This window comes from Drosophila arizonae, chromosome X, assembly GCF_054131065.1.
Source record: "Drosophila arizonae isolate 15081-1271.41 chromosome X, UAZ_ARI_1.0, whole genome shotgun sequence".
Taxonomy (NCBI): domain Eukaryota; kingdom Metazoa; phylum Arthropoda; class Insecta; order Diptera; family Drosophilidae; genus Drosophila; species Drosophila arizonae.
The window spans coordinates 7322027-7344084 of NC_142927.1; the positions used below are offsets into that span (position 1 = coordinate 7322027).

At 37.8% G+C, this 22058-nt stretch overlaps 6 protein-coding genes across 20 annotated transcripts in view; 3 read left to right on the forward strand and 3 right to left on the reverse strand.

Moving 5' to 3' along the window:
* The first annotated feature begins 44 nt into the window (after positions 1-44).
* LOC108619627 (abscission/NoCut checkpoint regulator) lies at positions 45-1765 on the forward strand. 3 transcript variants are annotated; one of them, XM_089474695.1, is made up of 5 exons: positions 45-191; positions 239-363; positions 425-678; positions 746-1268; positions 1339-1765. In XM_089474695.1, exons 2-5 carry the CDS (start codon positions 316-318, stop codon positions 1597-1599), a joined length of 1086 nt encoding a protein of 361 aa, XP_089330821.1. In that variant the 5' UTR covers positions 45-191; positions 239-315; the 3' UTR covers positions 1600-1765. The 3 variants fall into 3 exon arrangements, with proteins under 3 accessions (XP_089330821.1, XP_017871801.1, XP_017871800.1); XM_018016312.2 differs by having other exon boundaries at positions 248-363; XM_018016311.2 differs by having other exon boundaries at positions 45-363.
* On the reverse strand, positions 1710-3841 carry LOC108619625 (tRNA-queuosine alpha-mannosyltransferase). Its single transcript, XM_018016306.2, has 3 exons — positions 3450-3841; positions 3097-3379; positions 1710-3035 (listed from the first exon to the last, which is right to left on the reverse strand). The coding sequence occupies exons 1-3, from the start codon at positions 3532-3534 to the stop codon at positions 2288-2290; spliced, it is 1116 nt and encodes a 371-aa protein (XP_017871795.1). The 5' UTR covers positions 3535-3841; the 3' UTR covers positions 1710-2287.
* A 245-nt stretch (positions 3842-4086) lies between these two features.
* sun (ATP synthase subunit epsilon stunted) lies at positions 4087-5266 on the forward strand. Of its 2 annotated transcripts, XM_018016320.2 has the most exons (4): positions 4087-4247; positions 4439-4569; positions 4791-4841; positions 5099-5266. In XM_018016320.2, the coding sequence occupies exons 1-3, from the start codon at positions 4216-4218 to the stop codon at positions 4802-4804; spliced, it is 177 nt and encodes a 58-aa protein (XP_017871809.1). In that variant the 5' UTR covers positions 4087-4215; the 3' UTR covers positions 4805-4841; positions 5099-5266. The 2 variants fall into 2 exon arrangements, with proteins under 2 accessions (XP_017871809.1, XP_017871808.1); XM_018016319.2 differs by lacking the exon at positions 4791-4841.
* Positions 5234-7882, reverse strand: PGRP-LE (Peptidoglycan recognition protein LE). Of its 4 annotated transcripts, none has more exons than XM_089474694.1 (6): positions 7737-7882; positions 6983-7261; positions 6606-6914; positions 6432-6545; positions 5889-5953; positions 5234-5826 (listed from the first exon to the last, which is right to left on the reverse strand). In XM_089474694.1, exons 2-6 carry the CDS (start codon positions 7218-7220, stop codon positions 5467-5469), a joined length of 1086 nt encoding a protein of 361 aa, XP_089330820.1. In that variant the 5' UTR covers positions 7221-7261; positions 7737-7882; the 3' UTR covers positions 5234-5466. The 4 variants fall into 4 exon arrangements, with proteins under 4 accessions (XP_089330820.1, XP_017871799.1, XP_089330819.1 ...); XM_018016310.2 differs by lacking the exon at positions 7737-7882 and adding an exon at positions 7453-7602; XM_089474693.1 differs by lacking the exon at positions 7737-7882 and adding an exon at positions 7313-7589.
* A 144-nt stretch (positions 7883-8026) lies between these two features.
* mRpS30 (mitochondrial ribosomal protein S30) lies at positions 8027-10544 on the forward strand. The gene is made up of 2 exons (XM_018016302.2): positions 8027-8615; positions 8670-10544. The coding sequence occupies exons 1-2, from the start codon at positions 8155-8157 to the stop codon at positions 9895-9897; spliced, it is 1689 nt and encodes a 562-aa protein (XP_017871791.1). The 5' UTR covers positions 8027-8154; the 3' UTR covers positions 9898-10544.
* A 211-nt stretch (positions 10545-10755) lies between these two features.
* Positions 10756-22058, reverse strand: part of nAChRalpha7 (nicotinic Acetylcholine Receptor alpha7) — a 173635-nt gene continuing 162332 nt past the window's right edge. For all 9 annotated transcript variants that reach the window (XM_018016847.2, XM_089474690.1, XM_089474689.1 and 6 more), the window contains 5 exons: positions 20542-20696; positions 20230-20346; positions 17887-18058; positions 17677-17820; positions 10756-17605 (listed from right to left, as the gene is read on the reverse strand). In XM_018016847.2, the coding sequence (XP_017872336.2) occupies positions 17597-17605; positions 17677-17820; positions 17887-18058; positions 20230-20346; positions 20542-20696 (597 nt within the window). In that variant the 3' untranslated portion in view covers positions 10756-17596. The remainder of the gene's footprint in view (positions 17606-17676; positions 17821-17886; positions 18059-20229; positions 20347-20541; positions 20697-22058) is intronic.

The following is a 22058-nucleotide window of genomic DNA, read 5'->3' on the forward strand; positions in this document are numbered from 1 at the left end:
GTACATATGGGCAAATCGACAAAACAAAAATACAAACAGTTAGTCTAAAACAAAATGTCTAGCATTGATTTTTAAACTATTTATTTAAAATAAAACACTGCGAAATTTATAGTCAATTATTTATTGATGTGCAGCTCAGCAACGGATCAAAGCGCAACACAAATATCGATAGCATCGATATACAAAACATTGTGAGTCAACGGTCTAATTAGAGGTCTTTGTTTACTTGCTATTCCAGCTATTCCAGGCCAAATTCTAAAGCGAAAAACCCTAGTTTAGTTGCAATTTTGATTTTGACTGCCAGCTGTCCACACAATGAGCTGCTACGGCTGTAGCCGTCGATACGGACTCTTCTGCAAGGAGGTGAGAATGGGTAGCCAGGCTAGTTTCTGTTTTGTTGCTAATCCCAATTGCATTATTGCAGTACGGCTGCCCCAACTGCGGCTATTCGTACTGTGCCAAATGCCTGAAGCGCCCAGTTGCAGTGCCGCGCCACGGCAACAAGGTGCTCAACGTGTGCCTCATCTGCTACGACAAGGTGTCCAAGATGCAGGCCAATGCCGAGGCCGAGAAGGTGATCGATTGCGAGGCTCTGCCCGGGGAGCTGGTGACCAAGCAGCGTCTGCCGCACAAGAACCACAACCCGCCGGACAGCGAGGCGGCCGATGCGCTCTTCGAGTGAGTAGAGCCCCCCAAGTAGCAGAAGTCCATGTCTCGAGTCCGCTAATTGTATTTCTGACTGCAGCAATCTGTTGCCCTCGGTGGAGCTGGCCGCTGTGCTCTCGCCCAGCAGCCCTGCGTGCGTTGGCGAGGCGGCCGCAGCTCTAGCTCCAGCACCGGCCACGGGCACCGAGGATATAGATGAGAACCTAGACCGTGCAATTAGCAAGCGCTTGCAGAATCTCAAGGCAGTCGAGACGAATGACGATGAGATACGTGCGCGTCTGTCCAATCTGAGCGGCATGCCGCACCAGAAGAACTACGATAAGAAGGACCTGCTGCTGTCCACCGACCAAAGAACCGATCAGGATAGGATCAAAGATCTGCTACAGCAATTCATGGGCGAAACGGCGCTGGATCAGCGTGTGGAGGCCGATCGCAGCGATGCCATCAGCGACATTGAGAAACGTCTGCGTGCGCTGCGCGATGCGCCCATTGATGGTGTCCCAGCGGCAGCAGGGACGGGCACCAGCATAGCGGCCACGAATACGCCCAGCGACAACGAGGACGAGAACGATGAGACGGTGCTCCAGAAGATCATGAAGAAGGTGCGCGCGACTTGGCTTTAGCTTGAGCAATTATGTCCAATTCAAGTTACCGTTTCCATTTCCTTTGCAGTACGTGGCTGAGGCGCGCCTGCCCCCGGCTGCCAATGCCCTGGAGTCGGAGCTGTCGACGGCCAGCAATGCGGCCATCAACGAGGAGCTGCCCTGGTGCAATATCTGTGACGAGGATGCCGTCTACCGCTGCCGTGGCTGCGACGGCGAGCTCTTCTGTGCCCCGTGCTATCGCGAGTGCCACGACGACGACGAGGATTACCGGGCACACCACAAGGAGAAGTACAGTGCTCCGCCCAAGTTCAAGGAGAATCACTTCTAATGGCTGCTTTTGCTTATGTTGATTACTCATTACTCATTAATATACTTTATTCCTCGCCTTCTCCTCTTTGTTGTTCCCGCGGTCCCCCTCTTCAAGTAGTTCTGGATCAGTGTAGTTCAATTGTGTATATAATGCGAATGTATTAAAACTCCATATTTTATAGAGAGCCATTGGTTTAAATTACGACTTAGACAGAGACAGAGACAGACAGAGTGTGCGAGTTAGAGCGAGACATACACAATATGGAATATGGAACTGGAAATGCAATATCTTAAGGCAATTGATGGTAAACAAACATGTGTGTATATATAATCATTACATTCCTAGTAATTATAACAAAAAAAAAAAAAAAAAACAAAAAGGAGAAAAATAGGCAACTTAAGCTAAATGCATATTTGATGACAACAACGCGCAGCTAAACAAAATACGCTGCTAACAACTGGCACTCAAATTAACAATATATATATATATATATATATATATATGTCTGTGTATATGTTAAATATACAAAAGAACATTGAACTTAATAGCTTATGTATCCTATGTATACATCTATGTATATATGTATATACCCCACACTTGCGCATGGCATTCCTCAGCTACTACATAGATCTAAACAAAATTGGTCAAGTTTTCGTTGTGTGTGTGCGCTTACAAAACTAAATTCGTTGCGGCTCCGGACTCGGGGCTAGACCGTAATGCGCATCTTCTCCATGTACTTGGGCACCAGATGCTGGGCCGAGTAGCGCTCAAAGTTGAAGTAGTCGAAGAATTTGTCGCGATGCCGGCGAAAGAGATCCGGATTGCGGCACCAGTTGTACAGCATTTTGATTAGCGAATTGGACGTATTGTAGAGATTCTCCTTGGGATAGATCTCCGGATAGACGAGCTTGTTGGGCGCTATCGGATAGCAGCCACAGTAGGTGGCCTCCAGCATGGCCACGCCGTAGAACTCGTGGCCGGCCGTCGAGATGACAATGTCGCCGGTGAGCAGCGCCTTGATGTACTCCTCGCGCGTCAAGTGGCCAAAGTTGATCAGCTTGGCGCCCAGCTTCTGCTGTATGCCATCGAAGGCCTCGGGCATCGCCTGGTAGCTCTCGCCGCAGATGGTCACCTTGAAGTCGACCTGGCGCTTGTTCAGCTCCATCAGCACTTCGACCAGTAATTTGGGATTCTTGTCGTGCTCCCAGCGATGCGGCCAAATCAGATGCAGGCAGTGCGGCTCCGCCGTGCTCAGCTCAGCATCCATCATGTGGCGCTTGTTGGGAAAGGCATGGAACTTGATGGGGAAATAGAGCACTTCGCACTTCTTCTCGATGCGCTCGCGTATGTGCTTCAGCTTGAAGTCCGGCTGGATGTTGAGAAAGGGCTGCACGTTGTCCAGAAAGGACATGCGATTGAAATTCGAATTGAAGAGTACAACGTCCGCAGCAAGGCTGAAAGCAAGAGTCCAACTGGATTTCAATTGAAATTCTAATACGAATCTAGCTCGCTTACCAAGTAAGAATCTCATTTAGGCCGTATTGACAGTCGCGCTCCTTGACCTCGCGCACCGGATAGACCAGTTGGTTCTCATGGAAATAGACGATCTTCCGGCAGCTAACCAGATCCGGACGCACACCAATTAGCTCCGCCAAATTGAGCACGGAGCTGGTGAAGAGCACTTTGTAGTCGTGTTCCGGCGGAATCAGCTGCGAGAAATACAGCGCTGAGGTGCGTGCACGCCAATGCCACTTCTTAGCGGGCAAGCTAAAGATCTCATAGTCAGCCAGATTTAAGCCTATTTATAATATATAAATAATATGTATATATCTGATAAGAAAGTTTCTGATTGGACTCTCCATACTCACATTCGACCAATGTGTCGATCAGCTGCTTATGGCTGCCTCCGAAAAAGGGCTCAATAATTAATATCTGCGGCTTGGCAGACGTCATGCCTGGGCTAAGCAAGAGTTGTGCAATTAATGAATGCGCTTGGTTTAACCTTAACCTTTGGATAAGTTAGCGGCACATGTTTTCCCTATAATACATTCGCTATACATGCATATTAAATGGACTACAACATATTGTACACCTGTTCAGTCATTGCTCTTAAAATTCGTTATTCATGTAAAGCTTTTTCGACTAACTTATAGATAAATAGATGGGATTAGTTATTCCCAATAAAAGATTAATATTAAACAACAACTGTTACACATGTGCAAGTGAGACACAACACAAACAAAGCTCAGTTGGTGATACTGCAAATGATCGATATATCGATATTTCAGCGAGAATTGTGGATATTCCCTACTCAATATGTCATAAACCTGACAGTCGTTTGCAACTGAGCTGAAAAACTTATTAAGAAATATATTTATTATTATTATATTTAAGTCACCTATACATATGTCGAAAATACATTAAATATATTAAAATAAAAACTAAAGTTGTAAAATTGATTAGCATCGATATAAATAATTGTCAGTGCTGCATAAATGTACGCACCGATAGTTTCAATTATCGCTCAATTGCTCGCACCACTAGCTCTCATCACGAACTCCGAAAGCGCCTGCACTAGCAAAGGTCTGTAATTCTGTTTCTCTGTGCGAAAAATTAGCAAAAAGATTTGACAAGATGACCAACGCCTGGAGAGCTGCTGGACTTACGTAAGTGCTTTAAATTTGAAATATAACAAATTTAATTCATGATTTGTAAATACTATATGCTGATTGTGCTCACTTTACGTACGTTACGTAATTGTTGTTTGCTGCAATTTATTCTAAGGCACACGCACGCACAGCGAGAAAAGTTCTTCATGATCTAATAAACTCTCGTTCAATGTTCGGTTCCTTTGCAGCTACATCCAATATTCCAACATTGCTGCCCGTGTGCTGCGCAATGCCCTGCGCGCCGAGCTCCGTGCCGATGCCGCCAAGCGCAACGAGACCCACGTGAAATTCACTCCCTGGGCCAACGGCAGACCCGCACGTAAGTAATCGAGCAACGAGCGAATGTTGTGCAATCGAGATGCCGGAGATCCCGTTATACAGATCAACAGTTCCAGCCAATAGAAACGAACTAGCTCATTTGTGCATTATGTAAACGCGAGCTATGCACACAAGGCTCTTTGCTCCTGGCCTTGATGCCAGTCTCTCCGAAACGGTTCAACTTTTAGTTAAACATTTATTTCGTTTCTCTGTGCCTTGCAGATGAGAAGCCCTAATTGCTTCAACATTATTCTGTCAGTTTTGTAGCAAGGTGTAAGTTGAGTTTGAGTTGCCCGAAACCCAAGTTATGATGCATCCGAATACTAATTAGCCAGCCTCTCTCTATTAATACTTGTTCAATACCTTGAAAGCAGACAGAGATTGCATTCTCTTTCTACTCCAGACATTGCCTACGTTGTTTAACCCACTGCAAGCTGAGCCTCTATTTGTGTTTTTCACTAATTGTGTTACTTATATACATATAAATCTTTTGTAAAATTTTGTACTAATCGAAGCATTTCTTTTCACAGCTCGTCAATCAGACTCTGCTTAGGCGCTACCAAGTCAACTGGCGGCCATCAGGATGCGTGGGCAAAATGTTGAGTTGTTTCCATAATTAAAATTTACGAATTAAATTAAATTGAAAACAAAACAAACAAAAAGTCTGTCGAATAATCTAATATATTGAAAGAAACGTATATTATAGTCGTGTATTCTTTCACAATAATTGCACAGAAACAAAAAAATAAACCAAACAGTTAACACAACAGGAAAAAAAGTGCAGGAAGCGGACAAACAGTTTAAATACTTAAAAATATTTGTCCAAGACAATCACCAAAAACTGTATAAATATATCGAATCTCGGTTTCGATATCGAATCTAGTCATGTAATACGCTACTACTGTCCCTCCTGGGCAAGATTGTAGAAATGCGGCCAGGTTTGTATCTCCTCGAAGAGACGACGGCCCGGACTCTCCGTCGAATTGCACTGGCAGTGGCAGATCAGGCGATAGTCCTTGGCTATGTGGCCATCCTCAACGCCGCGCGCCAACAGATTGTGGCACATGGTCAGGGCGTGCGGTGTGGGCAGCTCGCGCATAAAGCAACCAATGAAACTGATGCCCAGCGCCATCTTATTGTAGCCCAAGGTGTGGGCGCCCACTGCCTCCCAGCCGCGCCCCTCGTATATGTTGCCATCGCAGCCAATGAGAAAATTGTACGCGATGTCATTCCAGCCGCGACTCTCGATGTGGAAGCACTGCTCGTGGTGAAGGAGTTGCATGAGTATAAATCCATGTCAAGTGAAGGCTTCGAGCTTACCTGGATGTCACGTATGAGGCGCACGTTGATCGCACGCTTCTCTGAGCTCTCTGTGGCAGTGTGTGCTGTGGATTAGCAAAATATATACATATCAGTTATATATATGTATATAGGATAGTGGTCTACTTATAAGATAAAATGCTTCCTCAAGAGCTGCCTTAGGGTGTCATAGATCTTTCTCTCTCTCTCTCTCTCTTGATAAGCTTGTGCTTTCTCTTAAGAGAGCTGCAATCTCTTGATTAAACTATCGCCTGGTTAATACATAGACAGATAGAGAGAGAGAGAGAGAGAGAGAGAGATGCCTTAAGATCTTAGGGATCTTCTACTTCACTCAATACTCTCTCTTAGGAAAGTTATGATCGTAGTTGATCTATGAGTTTGAGAAAGGCTTATATATCTATAAAGAATTGCTCAAAACTCAATAGTTACAATCTCTTAACCAAACTATGGCTCGATGAAGGCTTATATATAGCTATATATAATCATATCTGGCTGGTTTAACTGTTTCATATTTAACATATATATATATAGATGTACACGTACATATAACTACGTATTTGACTGGCCGTTGCAGCTGGACGGGCGGTTCCATGGGCTTTTGGGCTAGCCAGGAGTGGCGCGGCATGATGCAGCACAGCTCTTGTGGTATTTTGAACTCTGTAAATATATGAGTTAGTAAATCACTCTCTCTTTCTCTCTCTGTCTCTTTCTGCTTACTGTGACTATTAATAAACATATCCGCACTGACGCGCTCTTCAGACTCGTCCAGCTCCTCTCCTTCGTCATGATCTTGTTCGTTTGCCTCGGACACTTCGACGATCGATGCTTTGCGTCGCTGTCGGCGCTTGTTGCGCGGATGTTTCATATGCTCAGCGATGATCTGAATGTTGCCATTGATGTTGGTCACATTGCCGATGTGAACGTTGGTCGAGTTGCTAATGTTCACATTGCCCACTGTTTGGATGCTATTGATCGAGTTGAGCAGATCGCGCAGTGTGTCGCCGATGATGCCGCCTTTGCTGGTGCCTACCAATGTATAAATAAATGTATACATATGTACGTATATGCGCATATTTGCATATGTGTTGACTCACCTTCTCGCGTGCCCAGCGCAATGGTGCTGACCTCTTCGCCAGTGACATCGTCGTCATCATCGTCGTCGTCGTCCTCCTGTTCGGTAAACGTATGCTCACTGTATTTGTAATCGTCCAAGCTGTCCACCACCGATGACTCAGCTAAAGACTCCAGTTCATCCTCCTGCGAGGCGAGCCATTCCCGTGTGCGTTCTTGAGCTGCAGACAATGTGGTCAAATTGGACATGTTCTTGTGCATGCCACTTCACGATATTTGGTTTGATGAGCGCGTGACGTTGTCTATTAGGTTTGCGTATAAATATTATTATATATTAGAGATTATATACATACATATGTATGTGTATATAAATACTTCTTTGATAAGTTAAGAGAGAAGGCCTTCGCAGATAAGAAGTGGGCGCGATTTGCGTGGTCAGCGCAGATTCTTCTATTATTCAAATGCCAACACGGTTTTTGGGAAGCACACTCACGTGGGAATAACACTAAATACTCAATACATGCAAATACTTGTTTATATCCAATTTAACATATTGTGCGAAAACAAAACAAAAGCGATCGTCATATCGCAACTGGTATGCTGATAACTGATAGCGAGCAAAACCGATACTCATATGCATAGCGTGGCATAGCTTACAGTACCTTATCAAATCAATTATTTTTGATCAGATTATATTTATTAAATAAATTATTTTTACTTATTAAATTACATTTCAGTTTATGTATTTATTATATATTTCAAAAAGAGTTTACTTACTGCAATATTTTATTTTAAATATCAAGCATCTATATCGATATTCAAATCATCGGCCACTAGACTATGCACAACAATTGATTATTGTCTGCAATAAAAATATGTATATCAGTAATTCTCTCAAATTAAACTGATTAGATAAAATAATAATAAACATATTTGCACAAGCACACCCATACATAATTTATGTGTGTGTGTTTGCAAATTGTGAGCTGCATATTAGCCTCATGTATTCGCGCTGATGTAGTCACCGATGTTTCACGCTGTTGGTAATCGATATTGCGGCAATAGTTGTCGATAGATTTTATAGAATGCAGCGCTATCGGTCTGCCTGCGATTCGATTTCATAACCTCGTTGGCTCGGCTGGTTGTATTTTATTTACTTAAATAAGTCTTGTATTAAATTTGTAGACCGGCGAAAATGTTGACGCTGCGACGTGGAGAGCAGCTACGTGCGCGTCTAAATGCCGCCTGCCGCCGCTATCTGTCCGTCAAAGCGGAGCCCAAGGCAGTGACAGTGGCTGATGCCGAATACACGGCAGAGCCAGAGTATCCCGTCATCAGGGATCTCTCGTACAAGAGCCGCAAGCTGCAGACGGCGGCCGAGTGGCACGAGCAGATACGCCAGCTGCCCACCGTTGAGGAAAAAATGATCAAGGTGAATATGCCGCGCTACTATGGCTACAAGGTAGTCGACCTGAACGACACCAAAATACCCTACAATGCCCTGCCGCTGACGCAACACTACACGCGCACCGTGCTGGAGGAGCTGCCGACGCCACAAGCTAAGACGGAGGACAAGAAGGATGACTTGGATGCGACTGTAAAGATGGCGCGCGACGATATCATCGAGGCATTGGAATATGCCCACGATGTCTACAAGTAAGTAGAATATGTTGCTATGGATAATATTCCTAATCCAAATGACTGTTGCAGGCATCAGCTGCAGTTGATGGCAACCCCGCCGGATGCCGTCAAGCGCGAACAGCAGCTGACGCAAATCATTGTGGAGCTGGTTAACCGGTCGGCCCTGCAGGTGCTCAGTGCCGACTATGGCCACCTGAACGAGGTTGAAATCGACTACAATCCGCGTCACGAGGCCTTCTGGGCCGTCGGCGGTGTTGATCCGCCCAAGAACGTGGTCAAATCGAAGGAGGGCCGCCCCTGGCAGAAGGACGATGCGCACGACAGTTGCGATCGTTTGGTGCAGTATACAGGCCAGCCCTACCTGGCACTCCGCCACCGCCATCAACTGCCCACATGGAAGTCGCCGGAGGAGAGCGAAAACTTGACGCTCGCCCAGCAACTGCCGCGCTTCAAGATCGATGCACGCACCTTAGGCTACAGCACCAAATATCAGCACGCAGTCAATGTGCCCGGCTACTGGCCCAGCGCCAATGCGCCCAACTTTGGCATGCTCTCGTTTCAGTCGCGCGCCCACCTACAGCTGCGGCCCAAGTCCTGTGGCGAGCGTGACGACCTCGAGGCACTGCATGCACTGGCCATTCAGTCGTCCTATGCCTGGCTGCTGGCGCAGGCCAACTACCATGGCTTTAATACCTACAACGAGCTCACCTATCCCTGGAACACACAGACCGTGATCACCAACGGACGTGAATGGAGCTTCTATGAATATCAGTTGAATACGCTGCTGGTGCATGGCGCGTATGTGGACACGAATCCGCGGGTTAATTTCTGTCGCGGCACAGCACCACAGCCGCTATACGCCGAGATCTCGACTGAGGGCAAATGCGTCGATTTCAACGATAACACGCTCCGTCAGCTGCTCGAGCTGTATATCCGAGCGCCGAGCATTCGGCGCACCGCGGACGAGCTGCTGCCCTATATGGGCGGGCCGGCGCTGCGACGCGCCGCCGACTACGAGAATGCGGAGCAGCGCGAATTTCTCGAGCATACATTCAAGCATCTGGCATCGAAACGGCCGAGGCACCTGGAACTGCCCGAGGTCTATATGTGGGAGAAGATCTACAAGATTGACAACAAGACGCGAGCATTGGAGGCGCGTCGTCGCTTCTTCGAACGGGACATCAATCCCTGGCGCCGCACCCTCGACCAGCACGACAAGGTCTACGTGCCGAAGGCGGAGCGACCCGGCGGCCGCAAGAATCGCGAGGGTCGCTTCAAGAAGACCTACTATCCCTAATCCCCTTAATTTTAATGTGAAGTAAAAACATTTGTTTTGTTTGAAATGCGTGGAATTTTATTAAATATATCTACATAAATAATAAGGCGAGCCGAGAGTAGAGAAAAAGAAAAAGTAAAAGAAAAAACGAATATTTTGCATTTATTTATTGAATTCCATATGGATCTGCATTCTTTATTTTTTATTTTCTTTGTTTTTTTTTTGTTTGTTTATTGTTTAAAACATTTTATGTAATTGCATATTGTATCGTTTCTTGCGTGTTTTTTCTTATGTTTTGTTTTTGTTTTTATTTACTAAGTTAACATTTTTGCCCTTTAGTAGTTTTTGGCATTTTAATTTAAATTTTTTTTTTTATTTTTAGTTTTATATTTTCTTTGCTTTGTTCTCATTTAGTTTTTTTTTTTTTAATTTTTAAATTTAATAATGCGTGTATGTGTATGTAATTGTTTTTTCTTTTATTTTGCTTTTAATTAATTCGTGTATTTAAGTTTAAATTTTAATTTTTTTCCTTTTAGTTTTTGTTTTAATTTTGTTTTGTCGCTTGTTGACTTTTGCATTCTAAAAAAATGTTTTTTATTTATTTTTTTTTTTTTATTAAACTTGAGAATGGCTTGGGTATTGAATTTATTTTCTTTTTTTTTTTTTTTCATACAACCATTATTTTTTTTTAATTTACTGAAATTGCTATGAGTGCTAGAAAATGTTCTTGTTGTTGTTGTTGTTGTTGTTGCTATCATGCACTTCAATCGAATAAATCAAAATGTGTGAATAACTGCAATTTGAGGCATTTGGTTTGCTGTCTCGATTTATTGTCCTAGACCAGTGTGAAGTGGCAATAGCATACTCTTTTGTTGTTCTTAACAAAAAAAAAAAAAAAAAAAATTAAGAACAGAAATAATGTTCCGAAATGACAAACAAGTATGTACGTAAAAAAGTGCCCAAGTCGAAAGTATCCGACTAACACATACCCGGAACTCAGCGCATAGATGGCTTTTAAATGCCTTTTCCTGCTCGCACACATGCGCACACATACACACACATGCTTATGCATGCTATTATGTTTACATTACTCCGTCTATAGATCTATGCTATAATAAATGTTTGGTACATTCAAATAGTGTGTATATAAAGAAGAATTTTAAAATTTATGTTTTATTGCATTTTGAAAATAGCAATTTTAGAAGGAAAAGTAGAATCTTGCAAGTTAAATCCTAGAAAAGTTTTCTTTTGTAGCGTGAGAACTATCTGGGGTTTTATTTATTTATTTATTTATTTATTTTTTTTTATAATCCCATTAATTATAGCGCTAATCAACTGCTATAAGATTCACTATTTGTTAAAATAAAAAAATTTTTGGCACAAAAGTACGACTGAAGAAATGTCCCTATATCTATAAGGCGACAAAGTAAATTTGAATTTTCGCGCGTTCATTTCACTTGAAAATGTGCTTAAAATACAATTTAAATATAATGATTTTTCATGAGCTTTACAAAATCTGGAAAAGCCATTGCAAAATGAGGCTTGGCTCTTATTATTTATATATACGAATGAAGTCAACGAAGTACCACAAATATTGAAATTTCCGCATGTTTCATTAAAAAAATTTTTATTTTTATTTTTTTTTTTTGCCTGCTGAGTTTTGGGCATATTAATGAAAATAAGAAAACATTCAATTGAGTCTAGCTTCAATTCCTGGCTAAATATATAGTCTATATATATAGAGAATATATCTGGCTTTCAGTTGCGTCTGTTAGCCTGTTAAGTTTAACATAATATTTTTTATTTTTATTATTATTTTTTTTTACGGCTATTTCGTTCAAGAGTTTACTGTTTACTGTGTTAAACTATTTTTGTTTTTTTAGCGAGCGACTGTGCTTAAGTGTATTTTTTAATTCATTTTTTTTTTTTTAAATAATGTTTAGTTGTATGTCCTATGTCATATGCATGTGAGTATATTAAAATTACATTGTTTTCCTTTTCTTTTCTTTTGCTCTGTTTTTGGCTTTTACATTTTATTTATTGTTTTCATTTAGCACTTACTTAGGCTTAATTTTTTTGCAAACATTGTTTATCTTTTCTTTTCTCAGATGAAGTTGCCTTAGAGCTAATACACTTGTCTTGTAGGCGGCCTAGCCTAATGCTTAATATCTAACTCATCACGAACAAAAAAAAAAAAAAAAAAAAAAAAAAACCACACACACTAATACTATATACATTTTGAGTGTCTCTCTCTTTCTGTGTGCGTGTGTGTGTGTATTTGTCATCTTATAGATTTAGTTTAGATATTTGCTTTACACCAACGTTTTTAGTATATTTCTATTTATTTCAAATGGGGATTATAACATGCCAAGAATCCGAATCATCAAGAAAGAACAAAGATAATCTCAACAAAAAAAATATATATATCTGATGATAATAATAATAGATGCAAAAAATAGATGCATAATGAATATATGAGTATTGAATATCGCTTTGGATCTTTAATCTATAGGAATGTTGGAATCTATGAATTGTGCATCAAGCATGGGTATTATATTTTAACAGATGGAATGTATATATAGATTCTATGTATCTCCTATAAAACGGAGCTCTGAATCTGAGCTCGTTATGCAGACGTCTTGAACTTTTTAGAATCTATGAAAGATTGCTATATATGAGTAGAATGGTATAACTAAATCTGAGCAATGAATCTGAAATCGTTATAGATCTTGAATCTATATGAATTTGAAATATTTGGGCATTACGTGTTGCCAAATCACTCTGTATTGAAAGAGAACATTTCTACCTAGAGATATGGTGTGTGTGTGTGTATGTGTGTGAAGCAAAGCGTGTTCGCCTATCTGAATAGATCAACAGATCGTGTTTTGAGTATAGAGATAAGTATAGGTACACGTATTAGTTAAGCCAGTGCCTGGTGAGCGAGAGTGCAACTGCCATGTCTCAGTGGCAATACTATACGTAAAGCAAGTTCAATTTCTCCCTCACTTCATATATGTATGTATATATAGGTATATATAGCAATAGACTTGATTCATATTCATAGATTTTGTTTTTCATTAGTTGGAAACCGAATAAAGTTGAGGTGCTCATTGAGTTGGTTGAGTAAGCCTTTTACAAATACTCATAGATGCCATTCGAGTTTTTCGTTTCTTTTTTTCTTATTAATTTTGTTTTTAATCCTTCTCAAAATGAAATCATTCGAAAGTATCAAGAAAAAAGTGAAATGAATATTGAAAAATCATAATTTTTCAATTGATTTACTCACTATATATATATATATGTATATAGATAGGATTTTAGAAATAGTAGTTTCATAAACGTTTGCTGCTCTTGGTTTCACTATTGTCAAAATGATATTTATAGTTCATATTATATCGGGCGATTGTCTATACATACTCGTAATATGTATATGAAAGTTACTTCATAAGTTGTTCGAGAAAGAAGTGAGGATAACTAAACGGAAAACTGAAGTCAATTTCCAGAGTTTCTAGGGCCAATTTTTGGTTTTATTTCAACTACAAATTCGATCTCTGGGCTTTTCTTGAATTTCCTTATTGTTTCGGAATACTTTATGTGAGTGTGTGAGTGTTTATTTTTTCTTGTATGAAACCATTCACATTATTAATACATACATATATTTAAAATGTACCTCAGACTAGAAAAAAAGTTCATCAAAAACGATTATTTAAGTTTTTGTTTTTATGCTTTTCTTTTTTGTTGTTGTTACATTTCATATAAAAATTTAAATAACTTATCTCAATTAGGTTTCGAAACGAAAAAAATCGTACAACAAAAATACTACGAGGAAAAATTACCCTTTATTTGCTGTTGTTGTTGTTGTTGTTCTGCTTCTTTTTATTGATTCTGTTTGGCTTCAGATTTACTCTCTTTTTTTTTTTAATTTTAGAAAATTTAATTTTAATTTTAATTTTATTTATTTTAATTGCTTTTGGTAGTAAATTCGCAGTAGCCTGAATGCAATCTGACATTAATTTGGCTTTAGTATTTAAGCAAAATGTAGTTAAAGTTAAAGTTTTTTTTTTTTTAATTTTGTTTTTATTTGTGTATGTTTTTAGTTTTCGTTTTTATTTAAGTTTTGGGTTTAGTTTAAGTGCATATTTTAAGCAATTTAAATGTTTGGTTTAACAAGTATTTATAAGTAGAGAATTAGTTCAGATGTTAGCCGTCTAACGGGGTCCAAGGAAAGCTTGCGAAAAGTCCATATGTAGAGGTCAAAAATAAGATCACCAATTGCTAATACCAAAAGAACAGAATATACTAAAATTATATGTGTAAGGGCAATAGAAAAAATGCTAAATTAAAGCTTGTCATGAAAGCGATAAATGAATGAAGAAAAAAAAAGAACGAGAGAAATTAAAATTTTACATAAAATATAAAATGACAAATACAAATAAAAAATAATAAATAATATCGAATTGAAAAAATTTAATCTATAATAAAAAAAAAGTGAAAAATCATAAAAGGCTTGGCTGAAAGTTCGCAAAGCTTATGAAACACTTTCGCTCTCTTTTCGTTTACCGTTACAATAGCGAAAGCTCACTTTCGACATCTTTTTTGATTGGATTGCGCAAGCTTTAGACCAAAAGCACAGTTTTATGGCTGTTGAGCTTTTTTCTGCCAACTGTGACAAAGAATAGAACAGTTTTATAGCTGTAGTTGATGGGGCAGAGCTTTATGTGCAGTCGCTAGACGACGCTAAAAGCTCTGCTGTGTTTGCTTAACAGACGGCTAACAGTTATGTAAACATATATGTGTGTGTGTATATATTTGTGTATATTTATATATATTTATGTCTTGCTCGTTTTAAGTTAAAAACAGTTTAGCTCAAATAGTTAGTTAAATATTCATGCAAATTTGTTTTTTTTTTAATTTTATATTTTAAGTTTGGTTTAAATTTTTTTTGTGTTTAGTTTTAGGTAAGTAAGTTTGATTTAATATATATTTATGTGTGTGTGTGTTTTTTTATTGGTATTTTCATTTATTTTTTTTTTAAGATTAAGGAAGACCTTTGCATTTGTGCATAGCCCTTAGCAGCTGTGTATGTGTATGTGTGTGTGTGTGTGTGTAAGTTGCATACACTATAAAATCTTACGAGGCTAACAAAAAAAATTATGTGTATATATATATATGTATATATTTATTGTATTTTGTTTTGATTCGCTAAGTGTATGATAATGCCCTGATCTAATGCTAATATATATACTAATCGCATATATACTAATTGTATAATATTTGTTATATAAGAAGCATGTCAATGTGACACAAGAAATTAGAATTCGTTTACAGCGTAATTGGTATGGGTTCTGCATGAGGGGTATTCCTGCTGGAGGATTTATGCATTTTATTCTTATAGTTTCTTTTTGTTTTTTGTTTCGGCTCGTTCTGTAAGCTGTATGCAAAATAAAATACATATAAACGTGTGATTGTGTATGTGTGTGTGGGCAAGTATTTTGTTAGTATTAATTTCCTTGTATGTAGGGTATATCTGTAATTGAATTGATTTTTTTTACGCTACGCACGAATTTGCTGTTAACTTTTTGCTGTTCTTTGTTGAAATTTCGTTTAAAAATTCATTTCCTTTTTTTGTTTATTAATATATTAGTTTATAACTTAAGTATTTGTCATATGTATATTTGACTAACCTCGCTTGATCTATGCTTTAACTATTACTTAATCTAAATATTGTAGTTTATTTTAATTTTACTTATGCTTTTTAACTTGTTTTTTTTTTTTTTTTTTTTTTAAATTTTTTCGAAGCATTTTATTTATCTAATGTTCATTTTGCATCAATATGCTACATGCTTATGTTTTTTTTTTGTTTGCTTTTGTTTTTTAACTTTACTCGTATATATGTATATATATAATATTTAAAAATAGTTAACTTTATACTTTGCCTTCGACCCCTTTCCTCAACGTTTATGCCGTGCTGCACAATTTCCATTTCTTTTAGCTGGTTTTCAGTTTTGCTTTGCGTCTTTTTCGTTTTATTATTGTTGTGGTATTGGCCATGTTTTTTTTTTCTTTCTTTTGTTTTTTTGTATTTCAGTTAAACAACTTCGAAATCGAATTTTCATTCTAATTGATTTTCTTCAACTTGTTGATGTTTCTTGTATTTAGTTTTTTTAACAAATTTCTGGTTGGAGTGCTCAAAATTGTTGAAAATCCTCTGGCAAAAATGTAAAGAACAGAAAAAGTTATCTAGCAGAAGAAACTAACACTAAACACGTGTCCTTCAATAGATGGATAGATAGATATACATAAACAAATTGCTTTAGTTTGGGTTTTCTCTTTGTTTTTTTTTTTTTTTTTTTTTTTTTTTTTTTTTGTATATTTACGCCAATTCGTAGTGTTAATAAGCCGAAGTTTTTTAACGGTAACTCGAATTCAAATCAATTGCATGCAGAACGAAAAAGAAACGTGTCCTGTGTGTGTGCCTTTGGGATGCTCGTTCAAATGGTGGTTAGGAAGAGACTCTGGAGACTTTACAAACTATAGCGACTATAGGAATATGGACTATAGAAACTATAGCACTTAAGCTATATAGACCATGTAACTATAGACTATAGAGTGTAGACTACAGGGACTACAGACTATAGTCTATATATAGTCTGTTTTATAGTCTATATATATGTATATATTCTATAGGACAGTTTACTATAGACTATAGAGACTAAAGGGCTATAGATTATGGACTGTAAGAACTATAGAGACGTTATGACTATAGGACCATATTCTATAGAGACTATGGGACTATAGATTTTAGACTATAAGAGCTATAGAGACTATAGGACTATAAAATATGGAAACAATAGGTTTGGGTAAAAGGTTAAAGGTAGAGTCTTGAAATGTTTATACATAGATATTTAAGCAGATCCTCAGAAAGACAGATAGATTAACATTCAGATTAACAGTCAGGTTGACAGTCACATTGACATTCAGATTTACAGTCAGATTAATATCCAGATTAACAGTCAGATTGACAGTCAGGTGAAAACACCGTCTCTCTAGTGAAATAGCCAGTCAGAATTGCTGAATTCCCTAAAATCCAATGAACGAGCATTCTACAGTCGACTACAGCCGACTCTCATGTGCCTTTTTCTTTATTAATTTGTCAATGATTTCTCGTTTGTTTATTTTGTTTTTGTTTTTGTTCACTTTGAATTTGAAATTTTATTGTGACTGGTTTCCGTTTTGTTCATACGTTTTTCTATCACAGCAACATATTTGTATACACTATTTTACATACTAAAAATGAAAATCAAAGAGAACTTATCCCATACTATAAATGAAATGAATTATTTTACAGTATTTCGGCAAGAGAACCAAAATGGACAAATGCAAAAAATGATGAAGTCTGTAGCAGTGTGGGGGATGGGGCAGTAGGGGCAGGGAAAGTGGGGAGGATGAAAATAAGTCAATACCAAACGCGTCGTACAATTCAATTCCTATTTGACTATAAATATACAAGAATTGAAATTGAAAAGAACTTGAAAAGCATTCACTTGTTTATGTATTCTTTACATGAATTGAATTTCTATTCTGTTTATGTAATTATTATTATTATTATTATATTTTTAAGTATTTGAAGTATATTGAGTATTTTACAAAAGTAGAAACAATATTTTGTACGACTCGTGCCAAAACTGAAGCAATTACGTAGACCGTCAGAGTGAATCATTTATGGGAACTGAAAGAGGCACATAGAAATTGTGATGATCTCTAGAGGAGGAGGAGGAAGCATTCGCCTCGTTCACTTACAATGAAATGTGGCGCCGAGAAGAGCACAGCCAGCGTGGCTATAATTGTGAAGAGCGTGAAAATAATAAGGCACAAACGATCCACGACCATTGCGGCAAATTTCCAATCGCGCGTTATATCGCCTGTCTCATCCTCTTTCTTCAGCTGCTTGATGAAATGGGTCAATGGATTCACCTGAAATATGCCATGCGTTGTTCGTATTCTACGCACCTGATCGGTTATCCAGCGCAGTTCCTTGAGTATCAGCGCCAGTTCGTATTCCGCCGAAGAGCTGAGGCAGGTGTGGGAAATGGCCTCGTGCATGCGGGAGTCGGGCACAGGTGCGACTGGACCCACTGGACCAACGGGCCCAACTGGACCCACGCTGCCATCGTCGCCTTGCCTGCACGAAGCACTCATTGCAATAGTTTTATCAATATATTATAGACATTTTTACTGTATACTATACGAATTGTTCATCTTATATATATGTATATATTTAGATACTACTTGATCTCAAGCTTCTGAGAAGTGTGTTGAAACATGAGCCTAATGACAACCTTATCACGCCGTCCCTTGATTGTGGATGAGCATTCAGGAACTGTCTAGTACAGGGTATATATAGTATATATAGTGTGGTATCAAAAATCTAGTCTCTACATACTCTCTGTATTGCTTCATTGCAAATTTGAAATCTTCAGCTCCAACAGCATTCGAGTTACGCTTTAAGAGCGAGGTCAAATCATCGATTATTATCGATAATAAGAACATGGGATGACTTATCGAAAAATTATATTAAACTCGCTCTGCTCTTGCTATGCATGAGACTACATGTATCACTAAATTTTCTAGCATTTGTTTTTTACGACATCTCTACGTTCATACAGACTGGAGTTTTAAATACTCTCAGGTATATAGGTCGAGTACTTAGATCAGCTAGAATCTTCAGTTTGGCAAATGTAGAGCTGTTCCGCTTTACGACTACAGACTTTACTCCTTTACTCATGCCTGGTTCTTTGATATTAATGTTGCTGGCTAAACTACATTCTCTAGTAGTTAAATCTCTGCTTCAAGAATGTATACATATATATATTTTAAATGGAGCAAATGACGTTGCAAATTTTTTGCAAATCGTTGCATTTTTTTTCAAGCCCGAGCTGGAACTGAATTATCGATGGCACCCAATGCAGCCCCAAACCCAACTCAACTCAACTCAAGTCAATATTTTAAGGGACAACGTAATTGTGACTGTTGGTTTATTGACTCAATTCAATGGTCTATTGTGCGAGAGGACATGTGAAAGGAGCCGAGCAGCTGAGCATCTGACGAGCTGAACAGCTAAGCAGCAGCTGAGCCTGAGTCTGGGCCTGGGCCTGAGGCTGAGACACGTGCCAGTAGATGTAGATGTTCATCTCACTGTTCAAGCGTTTTCTATTACGAATGTATTTTTCTTTTCCTGTTCCTTTTCTTAGTCGTCGCATTTGTGCGTTCTGCTTGTCACTAAATGCGTGTCCTTGCCACTTGCCACTATTTTCTCAGATTTTATTTATTTTTTATTTTTTTGTGCATGTATTTTGTTTTGTTTCGTTGTTGTTGAGGCACACATCTTGTCATTGTCATTGTCATTGCCATTGTCATTGACTGTCATTTGAGGCTTGCTGAATGCGAATGCGGATGCGTCTTGTTGAAGCTTCTTTTCTTATTGTCATTTTCTATTATTTTCCTTACATTTTCTTTTAAACAAGTGCGTTTTAATAGCCTCGTAAAGTGTAGTATAAATAGAGGTATAATTTGTATAAGATAAATAATTATATATGCTACTATATATATTTCTGCAGATCAGCTTAATTATCACTTACATCATGCACATTTCAACAACTGAGAAAGCCTTTTGTCAAAAACCGATATCAATCGATATCGATCAATAATTATCGATACCCTTTAAAGAAAGTATATATTGTCAACTTAAATGAGTCTAGGATTTTCTTGGCTCACAGCTCGTCTCTATTTGAGGTGGGAGTTTATATATTGTATACATTTTTATTATATCGATATATATCGATTTATACCATAGCTTGCGCAAAAGGCTTTCAGTTTGTGAAACGATTTCTTCTATTGATCATAGAGAGTATATATTATTACATTTATTGATTTGGGGCAAGTCAAAGACTAGGGATATTCCCTCAATGGAAAAATTGATAATGATTTTAGCGCTTTTAATGGAAATATTCCTTTAATTTATTTTTATCTTAATGAGGATATGCCTTGAATGGAATTGTTTTAGATTTTTTTTTTGTTAATTTTTTTATATGAAATTAAATTAAATGCTTTGATACTGCAAGTCAAAAACTTAAATTGATTTTAGCGGGATATTCTTTCAATTCATCCGTATCTTGGTAGGGATATCCATTAATAAGATAATCCTTCAATTTATCCTTATTTTAATGGGGATATTTCTTCAATGGCAGATTATCCTAATATATGATTTAACTTTAAGCAATATTTATTGACGGAAAATATATCACCTAACCGTAAACGATATCATTGTAATAAAAGTTAACTCTCTGACTTTACCTGAACATTGTCCTGTAGTATGTGGGCTGATGGGGTAACGTGGCGCTAGTGCAGCGATGATTGCAACGAAAGTCGTCATCAATGTCGAGTACGTTGGCGAGCAGCGATTTCGAGGACCTGTTGGGTGTGGATGAGGATGGCACAGCACACACAATAGAGAATGGTGGGTAAATAGATCAGTGAACTGTATTGTATATGGTTAGTAGAGAATATCTATCATATCGATGGTCGATCGGCTAGTACTTAGTAGTCGGACAGTTGGTTCTAGTTAGAGTGTGAGTGAGAGAATTGACGGAATGTTTTGTCGGTTACCTTTCCTTGAGCTCAACGTTTTGGATCTGTTGCTTTTTGTCACCAGCTGTCGAGGAGCCCGACGACGACGGCGGCGGCGGGCATTCGTAGCCAACCTGTCCGGGTCTTTGCATGCGCAATATGCAAGGTAACCAATAAAGGAATATTACTCTTATCTGTGTGTGCGAGTTCGACAGAGAGACGGGGTGTTTGTTGGGTAATGCGGTTAAAAATAATAGCAATAAGTATATTTTTGGTTTTTTTTTTTTCGGTATAAATAGTATATATATTTTTTTTTATTGTTAAAGTTTTTGTATTTATACTCATTAACGAAAGTGAAATGAGTATGTTGGTTTTTGTTTTTTTTAAGCAGTTTTTTTTATAGTTTTTTCATTGGATTTGATCAAATGAAGTGATATTTTTGTTGGATAAGAAATTTTAGCGTGACACAAAATATATAATATATAGATGTATATAGACAGTTTATATATATAAGTATATATATGAGAGTTTAAATTGTTTACATTTAAAGTTTTTAGTTTATAGTTTTAAGGCAAATTGATAACGTTAAAAAGGTTTTTTTTAGTTCGATTTTTATTTATTTGTTGTATTTAGTTTATGAATTTTGGTTATTGAATTGTTTTTGTTGTTGTTGTTTATATTATTATTGTTGTTGTTGTTGTTGTTGTTAAGAGTGTTGTTCAAAGTGTGTTGACATAGGATAGCAACAGCACACGCGTTATAGAGACCATAAAAACCGAATGTTTTTGGCCACATTTGAAGTAGTTCGTATAAATATTTATGTATATAGACATTTTTATATATTTTTTATGTATTTTAAAATTTGTTGTTGTTGGTATTTTTGGTCAGTTTTGCGAAGATAGTTAGTTATATAGTTAGTTAGTTTGTTAGTTAGTTAGTTAGTTACAGAGGAGAAAAAGAAACAGTTGAAGAGGCATTTGAGTTGTTGAGTAGAGTTTTTTTTTGTTTGCGTTGCGAGTTGCCAGAGTTTAACGTAGTTGTAGTTGTAGTAGTTATTGTTGTTGTAGTTGTTGTTGTTGTAGTTGTAGTTGGCCAGAGTATTTGTTAGAGAAATAAAAATTCGGTGTGATTATTTGTGCTTTGGTTCTCGAATATGTAAATATGCAATTAATATAAAGTTAAATAGAGAGAGGGAGAGAGAGAGAGTGATAGCAAGAGAGACAGAGAGAGAGAGAGGAGTAGAAGTTCTTAGCAGAACATTGAATCAAAACAAAAACAATTTGCTTACATATATACATATATATACGTATGTATATAGAGGTATATAAATGTGGACTTTGGTAAAAAAGATTCAAAACGATATAAAGAAAAACATTGATATATGAATTTATGCAACATTTAAGGTGTTAGGTTAACATTTTTTTTTAATGGAAATTAATTTAGTTTTTTTTTTACTTTAGTGAAAAAAAATTAGTTTATTTTTTAAGTCTGTCAAATTAGACTGTTTTCAAACAGATATAAAAATATAGTCTTGTTCATTTTATTTTGTTTAGTTA